The following is a 12886-nucleotide window of genomic DNA, read 5'->3' as shown; positions in this document are numbered from 1 at the left end:
AGTGGAAGGGGTCCCTGCCCATGGCAGGAGGTGATTTTAAGGTCCCTTCCAACGCAGGGTATTCAGTGATTCCTAATTTTCTGTTTCAAGACAGAACTCAGGGATTCCCTCCTGCAGAAAAATGTCCCTCTGCAGTACATGGAGCTGCACTAGACCCCAGACTAAACAAGGAGGATGTACCTGTTTCTTCCTCAAGAGATAAATTGCAGATTTTCCTGCTGTTAAAACCCAAGCAGCTGCAGTTGATTCCAAAAGGCTTTATTTATTGAAAAAATAAGCAAAAAATAACAGTGTGTCAGGGAAGGGATGTGTGGCTTCAGATCTTGGGCGGGCACGTTTGTGGTGCTTGAGCAGGTAAACTTGAGAGCTGTGCTGGTGGAGGAGGAGGCATCAGCGGGCTGGGTGGGAGCTGTGCTGCTTCAATGTGGCTTTTCCTCTTCCAGGCTTAAGACAAAATCAAATTCCTCTGTGGTAAGGAAGGAAAAAACATCAGTGAAACTTCCAGCTTGTCTGACAGAGGGGATGAGGAGTCCTGGGAGGGTCTCACCTTGTGTCAGGGGCTGGATGGACAGACGTTGCCTGGTGAAGAGCATCATGTCCTTGAGGGGGCCCCCATCAGCTTTGTGTGCCAGGTGGTGAGCCTTGATCTCCGAGAGGGGGATGAAGCGCTTGGTCATCCTCACAAACTGCACATCCACCTGCAAGGGAGGGCCAGCACAGGAGCAGGTTGGACAAGGACACAGCCTGCAGACATCCCATAAAATCTTTGAGGGATAAAGATTTAGAACTGAAGCGGCTGATGTGCACAAACGGCCTGGAAGCTTTGCTTTGCTCAAGGCTAAAAGAACTGCCCAGCACTTCTGGCAGGTGATTTGTTGGCACTGTGCACCAGCAAGGTGCATTCATGCCACAGACAATACAAAATTCAGATGTGGGATGTACCCAGCCCATGAACACTCCCTTCTCTACAATTTCACGTGCCTCAAAACTGCAGCCTTGTTTGCTGTGCACTGACAGTGGTTCTTAGCTCATTTTCCTAACTCAGGGTTCTGCCATGCGTGGAGGCCAGCTCTGCAGCCAAGATCTGAAAATGAAGAGAGGCCAGCTCTGCAGCCAAGATCTGAAAATGAAGAGAGGCCAGCTCTGCAGCCAAGACTTGAAAATAAAGAGAGACACATTTTGGCAGCTTCTGGAAGGGAGAGGAGAAAAAGCAGAGAAAACAGGACTGAATTTTCTCTTGAGAGAGAAAAAGGCAGCTAGGCCAGGACAGAAGCTTAAGATTTTCGATAGGATGCAGAGAGGCTTTTCCCTTCTCTTGGCTTGCACAGAGAGCTTGAACAGCTGTATTTCATAGAGTACATTACCATGGACCATTTGGGGTTCTCTTTTCTGCTGGTGGAGTCATAATGAGGATCCTTCTGATCAAACTGTGTGTGATCAGGGTACGCCTCCTTTACGATCTGAAGTAGAAGGGGAGAAGAAAGTTTCCATCAGTTCAAAACTCCTGTCAGCAAAGGGCATGAGAAGTGACAAGGAACAATTCCGGTGCAAAGATCAGCCTTGTCTTCCCTGAACTCCATCCTAACAGCTTCCTTTACATTTTTTGGGTGGAAGAAGTGCAGAACAGTGAGTGCAGCATCACCTGCTGGAGATCAGTGTGGAAGGAAATGCAGCAGAAGAAAACTGAGCAGCTGATGTGATATTTGTGATGAGTTCTCTAAAAGAAAAAGCTGTTCAGTGCCCTGGGTTTCTTCTGCCTTGTGGGCTCTGCTGACTAGAATGTAGTGAGTCAGACTGGAATCAGAGTGTGGAACAACTCTTGCCTTGGCTGGGAGTGCCCCGAAATGTCAGCAGGAAAGCAGCACAGTTTGGTTCCATCTCTCTGGGGACACATGGCTGAGTCAGCCCTGTGCTGTTGAGCTGAGGTGTCCTGGGCTCGTTCCCTGCTCTCACTCCTGCACTCTTTGGTGCTGAGACACAATTTTGTAACCCACTCATTATCATTTCTCTCCCCAAAACACAAATACTCACCTTGACAAGGGCCACAATGCCAGGCTCTTTGCAGTTACTGTGGTAGAAGAAGGCCTGCTGCCCAAGTTTCATGGATCTCAGGAAATTCCTTGCCTGTCAGGAGTAAACAAGAGACTTCCAGCTCTTTCCATCAAGCTCCCAGGGCTTCATTATAAGCAGCCAAGAACAGGAACCAACAAGAGGAGAGGTAGATGTGCTTCAGAATTACTCAGATAATGTTTCCTACAGTTGTCATAGAGATGTTTTTATGTTGGAAAGAAATTAAGTAAAAACAAGGCTAAAGAGCAAGATCCTGTTGGTCAGAAAATGTGTGGGAATTCAAGAGCTCAGCCACCCTTGCCCAGGAGAGCTGTCAGCAAAAAACTCAGAGCAGATCAGTGCAGGGGGATAGGGAATCCCATAGAGGGGGATAGGGAATCCTATAGAGTACAGGGGTCATACACAGCAGGGGGACACACGTGGAATTCCTTTGGAACAGAAAGCTGTACACTGACAGAGGATTTGGGTAATTGCAGACTTGCTGTAAGGTATCAAAGGTTGGTCTAAGCAAAAGAAAAACTGGATTTTTTGAAAGAATGCTCCCCAGCTTGAATTTACCTGTGACCTAGAGGCCACTAAGCAGGAGCTGACTTCAGATCCCTGCCAAAATGCACCCGAGTGAACAGGCAGAGTGCCCCAAAAGGAAATGCTTCAGCCACAGGAAGAAGCTGTGGGCAGAGCCACCTTCTTCCCTCTGCTGTTTCAGTGCCCCCGTGTGCTGCCTACCTGGTAGTTCCTCACTCCATCCCAGCAGGTTGTCTGATTAGGCTGAGCTTTCAAGTCATCAACACTGAACTGCCAAATGAAATGAAAATAAAGATTCATTCAGGAGGTTTCTGATCTTCACAGTGTCATTGTGTGCACTGAGCCTAAGCATTTGTTGCTAGCAGCTCCTTCAATTATAGCACAAACTTGACACAATTTTTATCTCCCACAGGGCCTACAGAAAAACCTTTCCAAAGCAGCAGTGTAAAGGCAGAGTCTGAAATAGCTGCTGCTCCTGTGACCAACAGCCAAGCATCCTGAGGAGCTGATTTCCACTTGTGTTACACGTATGAAAGCCCAAGGTTGTCACCTTGGACAAGAACATTTTGTTTTTCTGTTTCCAGGAAGACAAATGGGTTTTGAGAAGAATAAACAATCTGGAGTTGCCTGATGCTGCCCCTCAGCATTTGGGCACTAAAGCTGGGCAGGAGTGACCCTGCTGCTGTCCTTTGCTGAGCGAGGGGGTGTCAGTGCTCACCTTCACATCCACCCCCTTCTCCAGCCTGCTCTCAGGTTCTGATTTCAGCAGCCAGTGACAATATGTGATCTTGCTTTCCTCCCCACCAGACTCAGATTCTTTTTTCTTCCAGTTCTTCCAGCCTGACTTGGAGCTCCCAGCTGGAGGTTTTGCAGACTTCTCTTCTTCCTCCTTATCCGAAGTCTCCTCCTCGGTTTTGGCAATTTTAGCATCAGGCTCTTTTTTATCTTAAAAGACATTGAGATAAAACACATTTTGTTTCAAAAAATATTTTTAGTTGTCCAAGCTGGTTTCACACATTTGACTGCAGCAGGAGTTTGGGGCACCCCAGGTGCTCAGGGTAAGGTAGCAGCATTATGCACCAGTGATTCCGAGTATTTCTAATTTGCATCTGAAATAAGGATATTTCTGTGTGTGCAAAAATGTAGTTTAATACTCCCAGTTAGTAATAAAAAACCTCAGGATAGACCATGTTTGCCCACATGAAGTGTAGTTGAATTTTTTAAATTAATTGCTGAGAAATCAGCTGCAGGCAGTGAAGCAGATTTAGGTGAATCTGGTAAGAGGAACATTCACCAAACAAACCAAACTATTTCAATTCCTGCAGGAGCTGGAAATGTTAGCTTAACCTCCACTGAGCTACCTGTTCAGAAGGGATCCTGTTTCTTCAGGACACAGCCAAAAAAACCCCAGTTATTAAGAAGTGATTAAAGGATAAAAAGATTGTTATTTGCTAGAGTGGATCAAGCAGATGAGTGGCACAGATGTGCAATTTTTTCATCTTGTACTTTAAACACCACATCATGATGATGCCAGCGCAATGTTCTTGCTTTCTGTTTTTGCAGCTGGTACCACATCAGCTCCTGTGCTCTGACTGACCAACTCTGAAAGCATAAATGGGCCAGAATTCCATTTCCTGACCCCCTGGTGCTGAGAGTACATCACTGTCCTTATCACACCCCTCGCAGCCCTGTCTCAGTCATGCCTGGGCGCTCAGAGCCCATCTGGCACAGGAAATGCTGTCTGTAAGACGCTGCCTGTAGAGACAGACGTTAATACTGTCTGTACTTTCACTAGAGCCTGGAACCTCAAATGAGAGATGTTAAACCAGCCAGGATGTCAGCACAGACCTGCTACTGCTCCTTTGTCTCTCTTTCTGCTCGGCCAAGGCATCTCTGGTCTCTCGGAATTATCTTCTCTTCACTGAGGCACCTGATGAACGAGAGGAGGAGGAGGAGGAGGAGGAATTACCGCTCCCTCAGGCAACTGAAAAAGAAAGTAGAGATGGCTGAGGCGGAGAGCTCCAAGCGCTGTAGGGCGAGTGGAGAGCGAATCAATCTTTCCTTGAGCTCAGCCACTTCCTCTATCAGTGTGAAAGCTGGCAGGGCTCGGGGACCGCACCCCGGAGCGCTGACGGACACCAGCAGCAGGGCCGGGTTCCCGCTGCCCGGCGGGGCGGCCGCTGCCGGGCCGAACCGGGCTGCGTGGGCCGAGCTCAGAGGGGCAGCGCCTTTGGGAAGGGAGCCGTGCTCGACTCCGGGGCTCAGCCCAGCCTTCCCCGGCTGTCCGGCGCTGTCTGCCGCTGGCTGTGCCCACCGAAGCCCCTTGGGGAATGGCTTCTTCTCCGCCGAACCCACCTGGGCGCGCCGGCTGCAGGTGCCCGTGCCCGGCCGGGGCTGCCCTGGCTCACCCCGGGGTCCCTGCGGAGCGCCCCGGGCCGGCCGGCCCATCCCCTGCCCCCTGTGCCAGCCGCACTCGCACGGCTCCGAGCCGGCTGCCTCCTGCCAGGCCGCCTGGCATCAACTTTTCCACCCTCTATGCCAAGCTTTCCCCTTCCTCCCTTCCTCCTTCCCAGCCCTCCGAGCTCCCGCTCACCAGCGCGGGCCGCTGCCGCCTGTCCTGCTCGGGCCGCTGAGGATGCTCGCGGAGGAGGAGGAGGAGGAGGAGGAGGAAGCCGCGCTCGGAAGCGGTGCCCGCTATGCAAAGGCCGGGGCAGGGCCGGCTCCCCTCGCTCCCTCCCCGCCCGGGCGGGCGGCGCCGGGGGCAGGACTACAGCTCCCAGCCTGCCCCGCCGGGAGCCGGGAACGGGGAGCCGGGAACGGGGAGCCGGAGGGCCGCGCACGGCCATGGCCATGGCGTGGCGAGCGGCCCCGCGGGCGGCGCGGCTGCTGCTGGGGCGCCGGGGGATCGCGTCCTGCATCGACCGTAAGGAGCGGCCCGAGCCCCCCCCCGCGGCCCGGGGGAGGCGGGCTGGGGGACATGGACAGCGGGTCGGTGGCCCCGGAGCGCCTGTCCCCGCCCGGAGGGGTGGCCCGAGCTGCCGGTGTCAGTGCTCCGTGTGTCGCTGTTCCCCGTGTCCCTCCTCCGTGTGTCCCGCTGCCGGTCAGGGCGGTGCGGGCGCGGCAATGGGGCAGGGCTCAGCAGGGGTCAGAGCCCGCAAAGAAAGGTCCTTCCCTCTCCCTGTCCTTCTCTTACCTTTGTGACACCGCTCAGCAGTGGGACAGAGCCCCCAGGGAAGGTCCTTCCCTCTCCCTGTCCCTCCTTTTACCTTTGTGACACCGCTCAGCAGTGGGACAGAGCCCCCAGGGAAGGTCCTTCCCTCTCCCTGTCCCTCCTTTTACCTTGTTAGACCATGCTCAGCAATAGGAAAGAGCCCACAAAAAAAGGTCCTTCCCTCTCCCTGTCCCTCCCTTACCTTTGTTAGGCTTTCACAGTTTTTCAGATTTGATAGTCAATCAAGGAACATCTCTCAAAGAAGGGGGATTATAAAAAAGAAGAAAAGCGACTTTTTACATGGGCGGACTGATATGGCAAGGGGGAATGGATTTAAATTAAAAGAGATTAGGTTCGATATTAGGAAGAAATTCCTCTGGCAGAATTCCAGCTGGCACAAGTTGCCCAGAAGTTGTGGATGCTCCATCCCTGCCGAGTTGGCCAGGTTGGACAGGGCTTGGTCTCAGAGAAAGTGATTCCAACTCAAACCAGAACACTTTGCAGGTGAATTGTTTTGATGTCTAAATGTAAGAACATTTAGAATTTAAGTAGCAGCACCCCAATGAATTTCTGGAGAGGCACTAACAAAACAGTCTTGTATCTGTGTGCCACTGAAGCGGGAGGTTTCAAATGCAGAACCTAACTAAAGCTTTAGATGCTGTTTCCACAGGGCTGCTTTTTTTTTGCTTTCTTTGAAGTCCCCACATTTCTGCAGCACAGACTTAGTGAGATGGAATGACAGTTGCCATGGACTGTGCCCCCCTGTCCTGGCTCTCTAATGTAGTTAGCATGGAGCAGAGAGCTGGGAATTTGGATTTGTTTGGTCCCAAGAAAGCCCCTCCCAAAGCCCCCTGCTCTCAGCACAGTTCATGATATTCCTGAGGAACAGAGAAATGGTCTCTGCAGCAGAGGCCTGAACTGTTTGTGTGAGTTAAAGAGCACTCTGAAACGAGGTGGTTGTGTTGCTGTTCCCCAACAGACATGTTCTGATCTCTTCTGCTTTTCTAGCATCCACCGGTCTCACTGAAGATCAGAAGGAATTCCAAAAGGTTGCCCTTGATTTTGCTGCCAAGGAGATGGCTCCTCACATGGCTGAGTGGGATGAGAAGGTAGGACAGCCTCGCAAGGGTTGTACTGCTCCCTTTTTCCTCCCTTAGGATGTTGTGGCCCATAGGTCCCACTGAGGGGTTCCTGCAATAGCTCTGCAGTCATTGAAGCTGCTGCTGTAGCTGGGAGAGGAAATCATCAGAAATACCTTCAAGCTTTCCTAGCTAGGTTATTCAATCACCTGAATCTCGGATTCACTGCTGAAGATGGAGTGTGTCTGTGTAGGTACCTCCTCTTCTTTTCCTCACCTAGTTGACTTAAATTCTGCAGGACTGTGGGACTCAAATTGGGAGCCCAATGATACAAAAGAAATTGAACTAAGCCTGAATATTCATTGGGATATCTCTGCCTGCCCCAATAGGAAATATTCCCTGTGGAAACGATGCGGAAGGCAGCCCAGTTGGGATTTGGTGGGATCTATGTGAAACCAGATGTTGGTGGCTCTGGATTGTCACGGCTCGACACCTCCATAATCTTTGAAGCTCTGTCAACAGGATGCACCAGCACCACTGCTTACATGAGCATCCACAAGTGAGTGTGTGTGGGGAGGGTGGGTGCTGTGAGCCTGGCTGCTCTGTGGGCTCTAAATCCAGCTGGAGGCAGTTCCCTCGCTGCTGCTCATTATTGAAATGTTTAAATTGTGACCTCGAGTACACACAGCCCTGGGAGGATCCCTCGATGGCAGTAAACAAATAGGCCACAAGGACTCAGATGCCACCAAGAAGTAATTTTAGCTTTGTGGTATCCAAGATGGGATTAAGTTCTGGATTTTGTTCTCTGCTCTGCCACTTAAGCTGTCTATAGATAGTAACCTGCCTGGAAAAAGCCTTTGTGCCTCGGCTGTGCTGTGACAGAGCCCAGAGGCACCACCTGACCCCAGGGCTGTCCTGCTTGTACAGACATGTCCAGTGCCAGGTCACTTGGCACAGAGAGCTGCAACGATGCTGCCTCTTTCTTCAGGTGCAGTTTTCTGGAGAGGGAGCAGGGCTGAGCATGGAGGGGAGGCTGAGGGTCCTAAACAGGATCCTGCTGTTCCACAGGGCAGTGAGTCTGGGGTGAATGGAAGGTGTCACAATACGTTTTCAGGCCTCAGGGCCTGTGGCCCAGCTCCGTGGAGCTTTCCCTCTGTTCAGGCAGGGATGTTCTTGCACAGCCTGTATTCAGTCCTGAATGCTGCTCCTTCTCTCCCACCCCAGCATGTGTGTTTGGATGATCGACACCTTTGGCAATGAGGAGCAGCGCCGCAGGTTCTGCCCCTCGCTCTGTAGCATGGAAAAGTTTGCCTCTTACTGCCTGACTGAGCCAGGTGAGCATCCTCAACTCAGCCAGGACATCTTCTCCTTTCTCTTTAACTGGACATGAACATTGCAGAGGTCTGGAGGTGAAAAATTTCTTTCCATATTCATTTGGGAAGTTGGGGAGGGGCAGATGATTATTGCTGAGCTGCTTGTGGTACAAACCCAGGTGTCAGGGAATGATCCCAGGGAGAATTTGAGATCTGGACCTTCTGCTTCACTGGCTGCTTCCTTACCCCTCAAACAGGGAGTGGCAGTGATGCAGCTTCCCTGCTGACCTCAGCTCAGAGGAAAGGGGACACCTATGTCCTGAATGGCTCCAAGGTACCTCTTTGTTCCTCCTAAAGCTGCCTGCACGCCGGGGCCTGGGTCTCACTGTCCTTCCCATTCCTGCTGTCTCCTCTTTGTGCATTCTCCCACGGCAGGACCTGCTCTGCAGAGCTTTCACCAGCTGGGTCCCTAAATGCTCCTGGCTGTGGGCTCTTTGCCTCTCCATTTCTGTACCCTGCCCGCTGCTGCTGTGGGCTCAGGGGTAGTTTACAAAACCTAGAATCCCCACTTTTCTGGTTGTGCCCTCCTGCAGGCCTTCATCAGCGGGGGAGGTGACACGGACGTGTACGTGGTCATGTGTCGCACAGGGGGCCCGGGCCCCAAGGGCATCTCCTGCCTCGTGCTGGAGAGGGGAATGCCAGGGCTCAGCTTTGGCAAGAAGGAGAAGAAGGTAAGAGCCTTGTTTGTGCTTCCTGTGTGCCTGAGGGAAGTGCAGGACAGAGATTGCAGAACCACAGAATCGTTATGATTGGAAATACCTCCAAGACCATTGAGTCCAACCTGTGACTGATCCTCACTTGTGAGCCAGAGCACTGAGTGCCACATCCAGGCATTCCTTAAACACCTGCAGGGGTGGGGACTCAAATACCTCCCTGGACAGTCCATTCCAATGCCTGACAGCCTTTTCCATGGAGAAGTTCTTCCTGATGTCCAACCTGAGCCCCCCTGCACAGCTTGAGACCTGTGGTCCCAATGAGCTTGTCTGTGCCAAGCATTAGGGATCTCTTCATGGATAGGATTGGAGTCCCAGCCTGGCATGGTTTTACCAAGCCAAGTCCAGCTTTGGTGAAGTTTGCCCAATACCCATCCCTTTGGTAAGTGAAGGATTTTAGCCTCAGGAACATCATGATCACTGGATTTGTGCCTCTTCTCAAAAACACTCATTCCAGTTTGCACACTGAGGCCAAAGCACGCAGACCACGGGTGCTTTGTGGCAGCTTGGCAGTGAGACCGAGGGGCTGGGAGCGGGCTGCTGGTTCTGTGTCGGAGTTGTGCTGCTCCTCAGGCAGTCTGGAAGGAGCTCTGTTTTTTCCCAGGTAGGCTGGAATTCCCAGCCAACTCGGGCTGTGATCTTTGAGGATTGCGTTGTTCCTGTGGCCAACAGGCTGGGAGCTGAAGGGCAGGGATTCAGCATCGCCATGCAGGGGCTCAATGGAGGCAGGATAAACATTGGTGAGAAAGGCAAAGAGAGCCAGGGAAGGAGGGCAGGATCTTCTTGTGGCCTGTCTGAAGTAGTTTCACATTCACTCTGTGTCCTTGGCTTCTCCCACCAGCTTCTTGCTCGTTGGGAGCTGCTCATGCCTCAGTTCTCCTGGCTCAGGAGCACCTCACTGTCCGCAAACAGTTCGGGGAACCCCTCGCCAGCAACCAGGTAACCCCAGCAGGGCTCTGCCCTCCAGAGCTGAGCTCTTTCCCTTCCTGGGAGGGCCATCCCTTCCTTCCCAGGGCCTCCCTGGAGGAGTCGAGAACACGCTTTTCCTCAGTGAGGAGGCGTGTCAGGCCCCGAAGGTGGCGGGGCTGTGTCTGAGAGCCCTGCGAGGGTGCTGATGAGCCTTTCCCGTGGCCGTGGCAGTACCTGCAGTTCAGGCTGGCAGAGATGGCCACGCGGCTGGTGGCAGCGCGGCTCATGGTGCGCAACGCGGCGCGGGCGCTGCAGGACGGCCGGGAGGACGCGCCCGTGCTCTGCTCCATGGCCAAGCTCTTCGCCACCGACGAATGCTTCGGGGTAGGTCCCTCAAAATCCTCCTGGGATCCTAATTAGAAGCTTGGAGACCTTCCCTTAATGCCCAGCGTGTCAGGGAGAAGTTTGGTGTTGTAGCGACCCAAAGCCAAGCCCAGAGCCAGGAGCCTCATTTGAGGACGGGATGTTTTATAAGACATGTGGAGGCTGCGAGATTAATCTGCGAGAATTAATCTGCAAGAATTAAAACACCTTTCCACAGTTCTTCCTACACCAGTTCCTAGGGGGGCAAAAGGGGGACAGGGCAGGGAGCAGAGCATTTTTATTTTCCAAGGAAAATTTGTACATTGCAGGGTGATCGTTCCTACGTAGCAAGTGGTCTTTCCTGAACTGCTGAAAAATTACATTATTGCTTTGAAAGTTATCACTTTGAAAAATACCTTATTTTGTTACCGTATCAAAATGTCCCTATAAAGAGAAAGCAAGAAGGGGGGGAAAAGAGCATCTGACGCTTCCTAGCTCAGTGTCATTTCGAAGCTGTGCATTTTTGGTGTTCCTGTGTTTTCTGGCCCAAAAAGGGATGGGATGAGGGATGGGACAGAGTCGTGTTTCCATGGAAACCAGCGCCCCGCCAGCCCCTCCCTGAGCGGCCGCCAGGTGGCGATCGGGCAGTTCGGGTTTGCATCCGCAAGCCACAGAAATGCAGTGAAAATCGCTTTTTTCCCTAAAAACACCCGTCCCTGGGTGTCTCTATACCCATCCCTCGGCGTTTCTGCGCACTCCTGTTCATATAAACAGAGCTTTCACGTGAAACGGGTAACGCGATAGCGCCGGGAGCAGCACTGATGGGGCGTGAGAGTAACACTGCTTTTTTTAAGAGAGGAGATTAGGTGACTAGGAAAAGAAAGTGAGCCCAGGTTCCTGGGTCCTTACCGAGCTTCTGCCACTGACTGTCCTCCACAAGTCGCCTCACAGCAGCGCTGTCCCCTCAGATCTGTAACCAGGCTCTGCAGATGCACGGCGGCTACGGTTACCTGAAGGATTACGCGGTGCAGCAGTTCGTGCGAGACATCAGAGTCCACCAGATCCTGGAAGGTAAAAGACACTCCGCAAGGGAAGCTGGCAGTGGGGTTAGGAGAAAAACTCCCCTGGAGGCTCCCACCTTCCCGTATGACTCTGATTCTTGGGTTTCAGAGCCCTGCTCTGCTCAGAGTGAGCTGTGCCGTGTGTGAGTGCCCTGGCTGGGAGCTCTGGCCATGTGGGAGCAGTTACGGGCTATTTTAAGAGTCTTACAGCAGAGGAAGATATTTAGTTGTCATGTTAGCAGTGCCTCTGTCCAGTTTCATCCCATTGCTCCTGGTCACGGGGTGATTCTCCCAAACAATTCCTCTCCTGTGATTTTGGTCTGTCTGCACTCTTGACATCATGTCTCTGACAGGATCTGGCCTTTTCTAATCTCGGTTTGGCCTCCTAAATATTTTGTTTTCCCTGCTTTGACATCCCCTGGCCTACAACCAGAGTACCTGGTAAGGGACATGCTCCTCCTTACACCCCTGGGATTTCAGCCTGTGTGTTGTGTCTGTGTTAAATGTAAAGCAGAGAGCTCAGATGTTGGTATAAATCCAGTTCTGCTCAGTGCCTGGTCCTGCATCCTCCCAACACCCGTATAAAAAGCAGCACCAGCTTTTCCAAGCAGTATGCTGGCACTTAGCAGTTGGGTTTCAGCCCAACCCCTCCTAAATGCCACTTCAGCTGGTGGGAAGAGCTCCTCTGTGCTGTCAGCTGCACATCAGGGAAGAGTTCTCTTGGCCTTTTGAGGGGGAAAATATTGGGCCATGCCTGAACTGTGTTTCCTTTGCGTCCCCATCCTGCTGCAGGTACCAACGAGGTCATGAGGATGATTGTGGCCAGGAACCTGCTACAGGGCTGAAGCCAGGAGCCTTAAAATCCCTCCATGTGTTACAGCTCGGCTTGTTTCCCTCCCCTGCTCTCCAGCTCTCTCCCTGGGAGTGGAGAGGGGGATACCCCAGTGGAAACAGCCCTGCTGCCTTACCCACAGCTGGGTGGCACAGCTGCACGCCGTGCCTGGCACAGCCGCTGTCACCAGGCTGGCATTGTGAGCCAGAAATCACAGCTGTCAGTGCCAGCCTCTGCCTCCAAATCCCTGCTTGCCTCACGTCCTGCCTGGAAAAAGGAACACCAGAGCTGCTGCTCACCTCTGCTGGGTCAGGACTGAAGTGGAAACCTCGGCCAGAGGTGTGGTCCGAGCCCATGGGATCACTGAAATCTTTATTTTAAATGAATTAACTGCTCACAGCACCCCTGGGAACAGATGATCACAGGCTCTAACCAGAATGTTTTTATCTCAAGTTGCCTCTCCTTTAGCTAGAAGCACTCCCTCTTTTCCCAGCAAACTTTTCCTGCTGTCCCAGCCACTGCTTGTTCTCTGTATTCCCATCACATTTTTTGGTGCTTAATCTCGAAGAAGCCTTCATAGCACAAAAGTGCAAATTAAAAACTAAGGTTATGTACAGAAATTTTGAACTCTGTGGCCTCCAGTCAGTGAAATTATTGCTGTGAACAACACAAGGGGAGTAAAAATTTTGGTAAATTAACCTATTTTTTCCTCTCGGGTTTGGAATCAATAAAGCAATGATGGAAATGTTA

The 12886-nt window shown here is 52.1% G+C and overlaps 2 protein-coding genes across 3 annotated transcripts; one reads left to right on the top strand and one right to left on the bottom strand.

Moving 5' to 3' along the window:
* Positions 1-242: 242 nt before the first annotated feature.
* THYN1 (thymocyte nuclear protein 1) lies at positions 243-5334 on the bottom strand. Of its 2 annotated transcripts, none has more exons than XM_063417832.1 (8): positions 5189-5334; positions 4444-4579; positions 3314-3540; positions 2797-2865; positions 2032-2124; positions 1365-1460; positions 548-698; positions 243-466 (listed from the first exon to the last, which is right to left on the bottom strand). In XM_063417832.1, exons 2-8 carry the CDS (start codon positions 4484-4486, stop codon positions 420-422), a joined length of 726 nt encoding a protein of 241 aa, XP_063273902.1. In that variant the 5' UTR covers positions 4487-4579; positions 5189-5334; the 3' UTR covers positions 243-419. The 2 variants fall into 2 exon arrangements, with proteins under 2 accessions (XP_063273902.1, XP_063273903.1); XM_063417833.1 differs by lacking the exon at positions 5189-5334 and adding an exon at positions 4951-5102.
* On the top strand, positions 5302-12886 carry ACAD8 (acyl-CoA dehydrogenase family member 8). Its single transcript, XM_063417831.1, has 11 exons — positions 5302-5518; positions 6815-6915; positions 7275-7444; positions 8110-8219; positions 8456-8532; positions 8792-8929; positions 9576-9711; positions 9813-9910; positions 10112-10264; positions 11212-11314; positions 12097-12886. The coding sequence occupies exons 1-11, from the start codon at positions 5440-5442 to the stop codon at positions 12147-12149; spliced, it is 1218 nt and encodes a 405-aa protein (XP_063273901.1). The 5' UTR covers positions 5302-5439; the 3' UTR covers positions 12150-12886.

This window comes from Prinia subflava, chromosome 22 (genome assembly GCF_021018805.1).
Source record: "Prinia subflava isolate CZ2003 ecotype Zambia chromosome 22, Cam_Psub_1.2, whole genome shotgun sequence".
Taxonomy (NCBI): domain Eukaryota; kingdom Metazoa; phylum Chordata; class Aves; order Passeriformes; family Cisticolidae; genus Prinia; species Prinia subflava.
This window is presented reverse-complemented; position numbering and strand designations above follow the sequence as displayed.

Bases quoted from the DNA above. Each gene is read 5' to 3' on its own strand.
- THYN1 (XM_063417832.1), bottom strand. From the start codon at position 4,486: ATGCCTTGGCCGAGCAGAAAGAGAGACAAAGGAGCAGTAGCAG. The intron at 2,125-2,796 runs GTAGGCAGCACA...TACTCCTGACAG, and splicing joins ATGGAGTGAGGAACTACCAG to GCAAGGAATTTCCTGAGATC. The intron at 1,461-2,031 runs GTGAGTATTTGT...CTTCTACTTCAG, and splicing joins GCATTGTGGCCCTTGTCAAG to ATCGTAAAGGAGGCGTACCC.
- ACAD8 (XM_063417831.1), top strand. From the start codon at position 5,440: ATGGCCATGGCGTGGCGAGCGGCCCCGCGGGCGGCGCGGCTGCTGCTG. The intron at 6,916-7,274 runs GTAGGACAGCCT...CTGCCCCAATAG, and splicing joins TGGCTGAGTGGGATGAGAAG to GAAATATTCCCTGTGGAAAC. The intron at 9,911-10,111 runs GTAACCCCAGCA...TGGCCGTGGCAG, and splicing joins AACCCCTCGCCAGCAACCAG to TACCTGCAGTTCAGGCTGGC.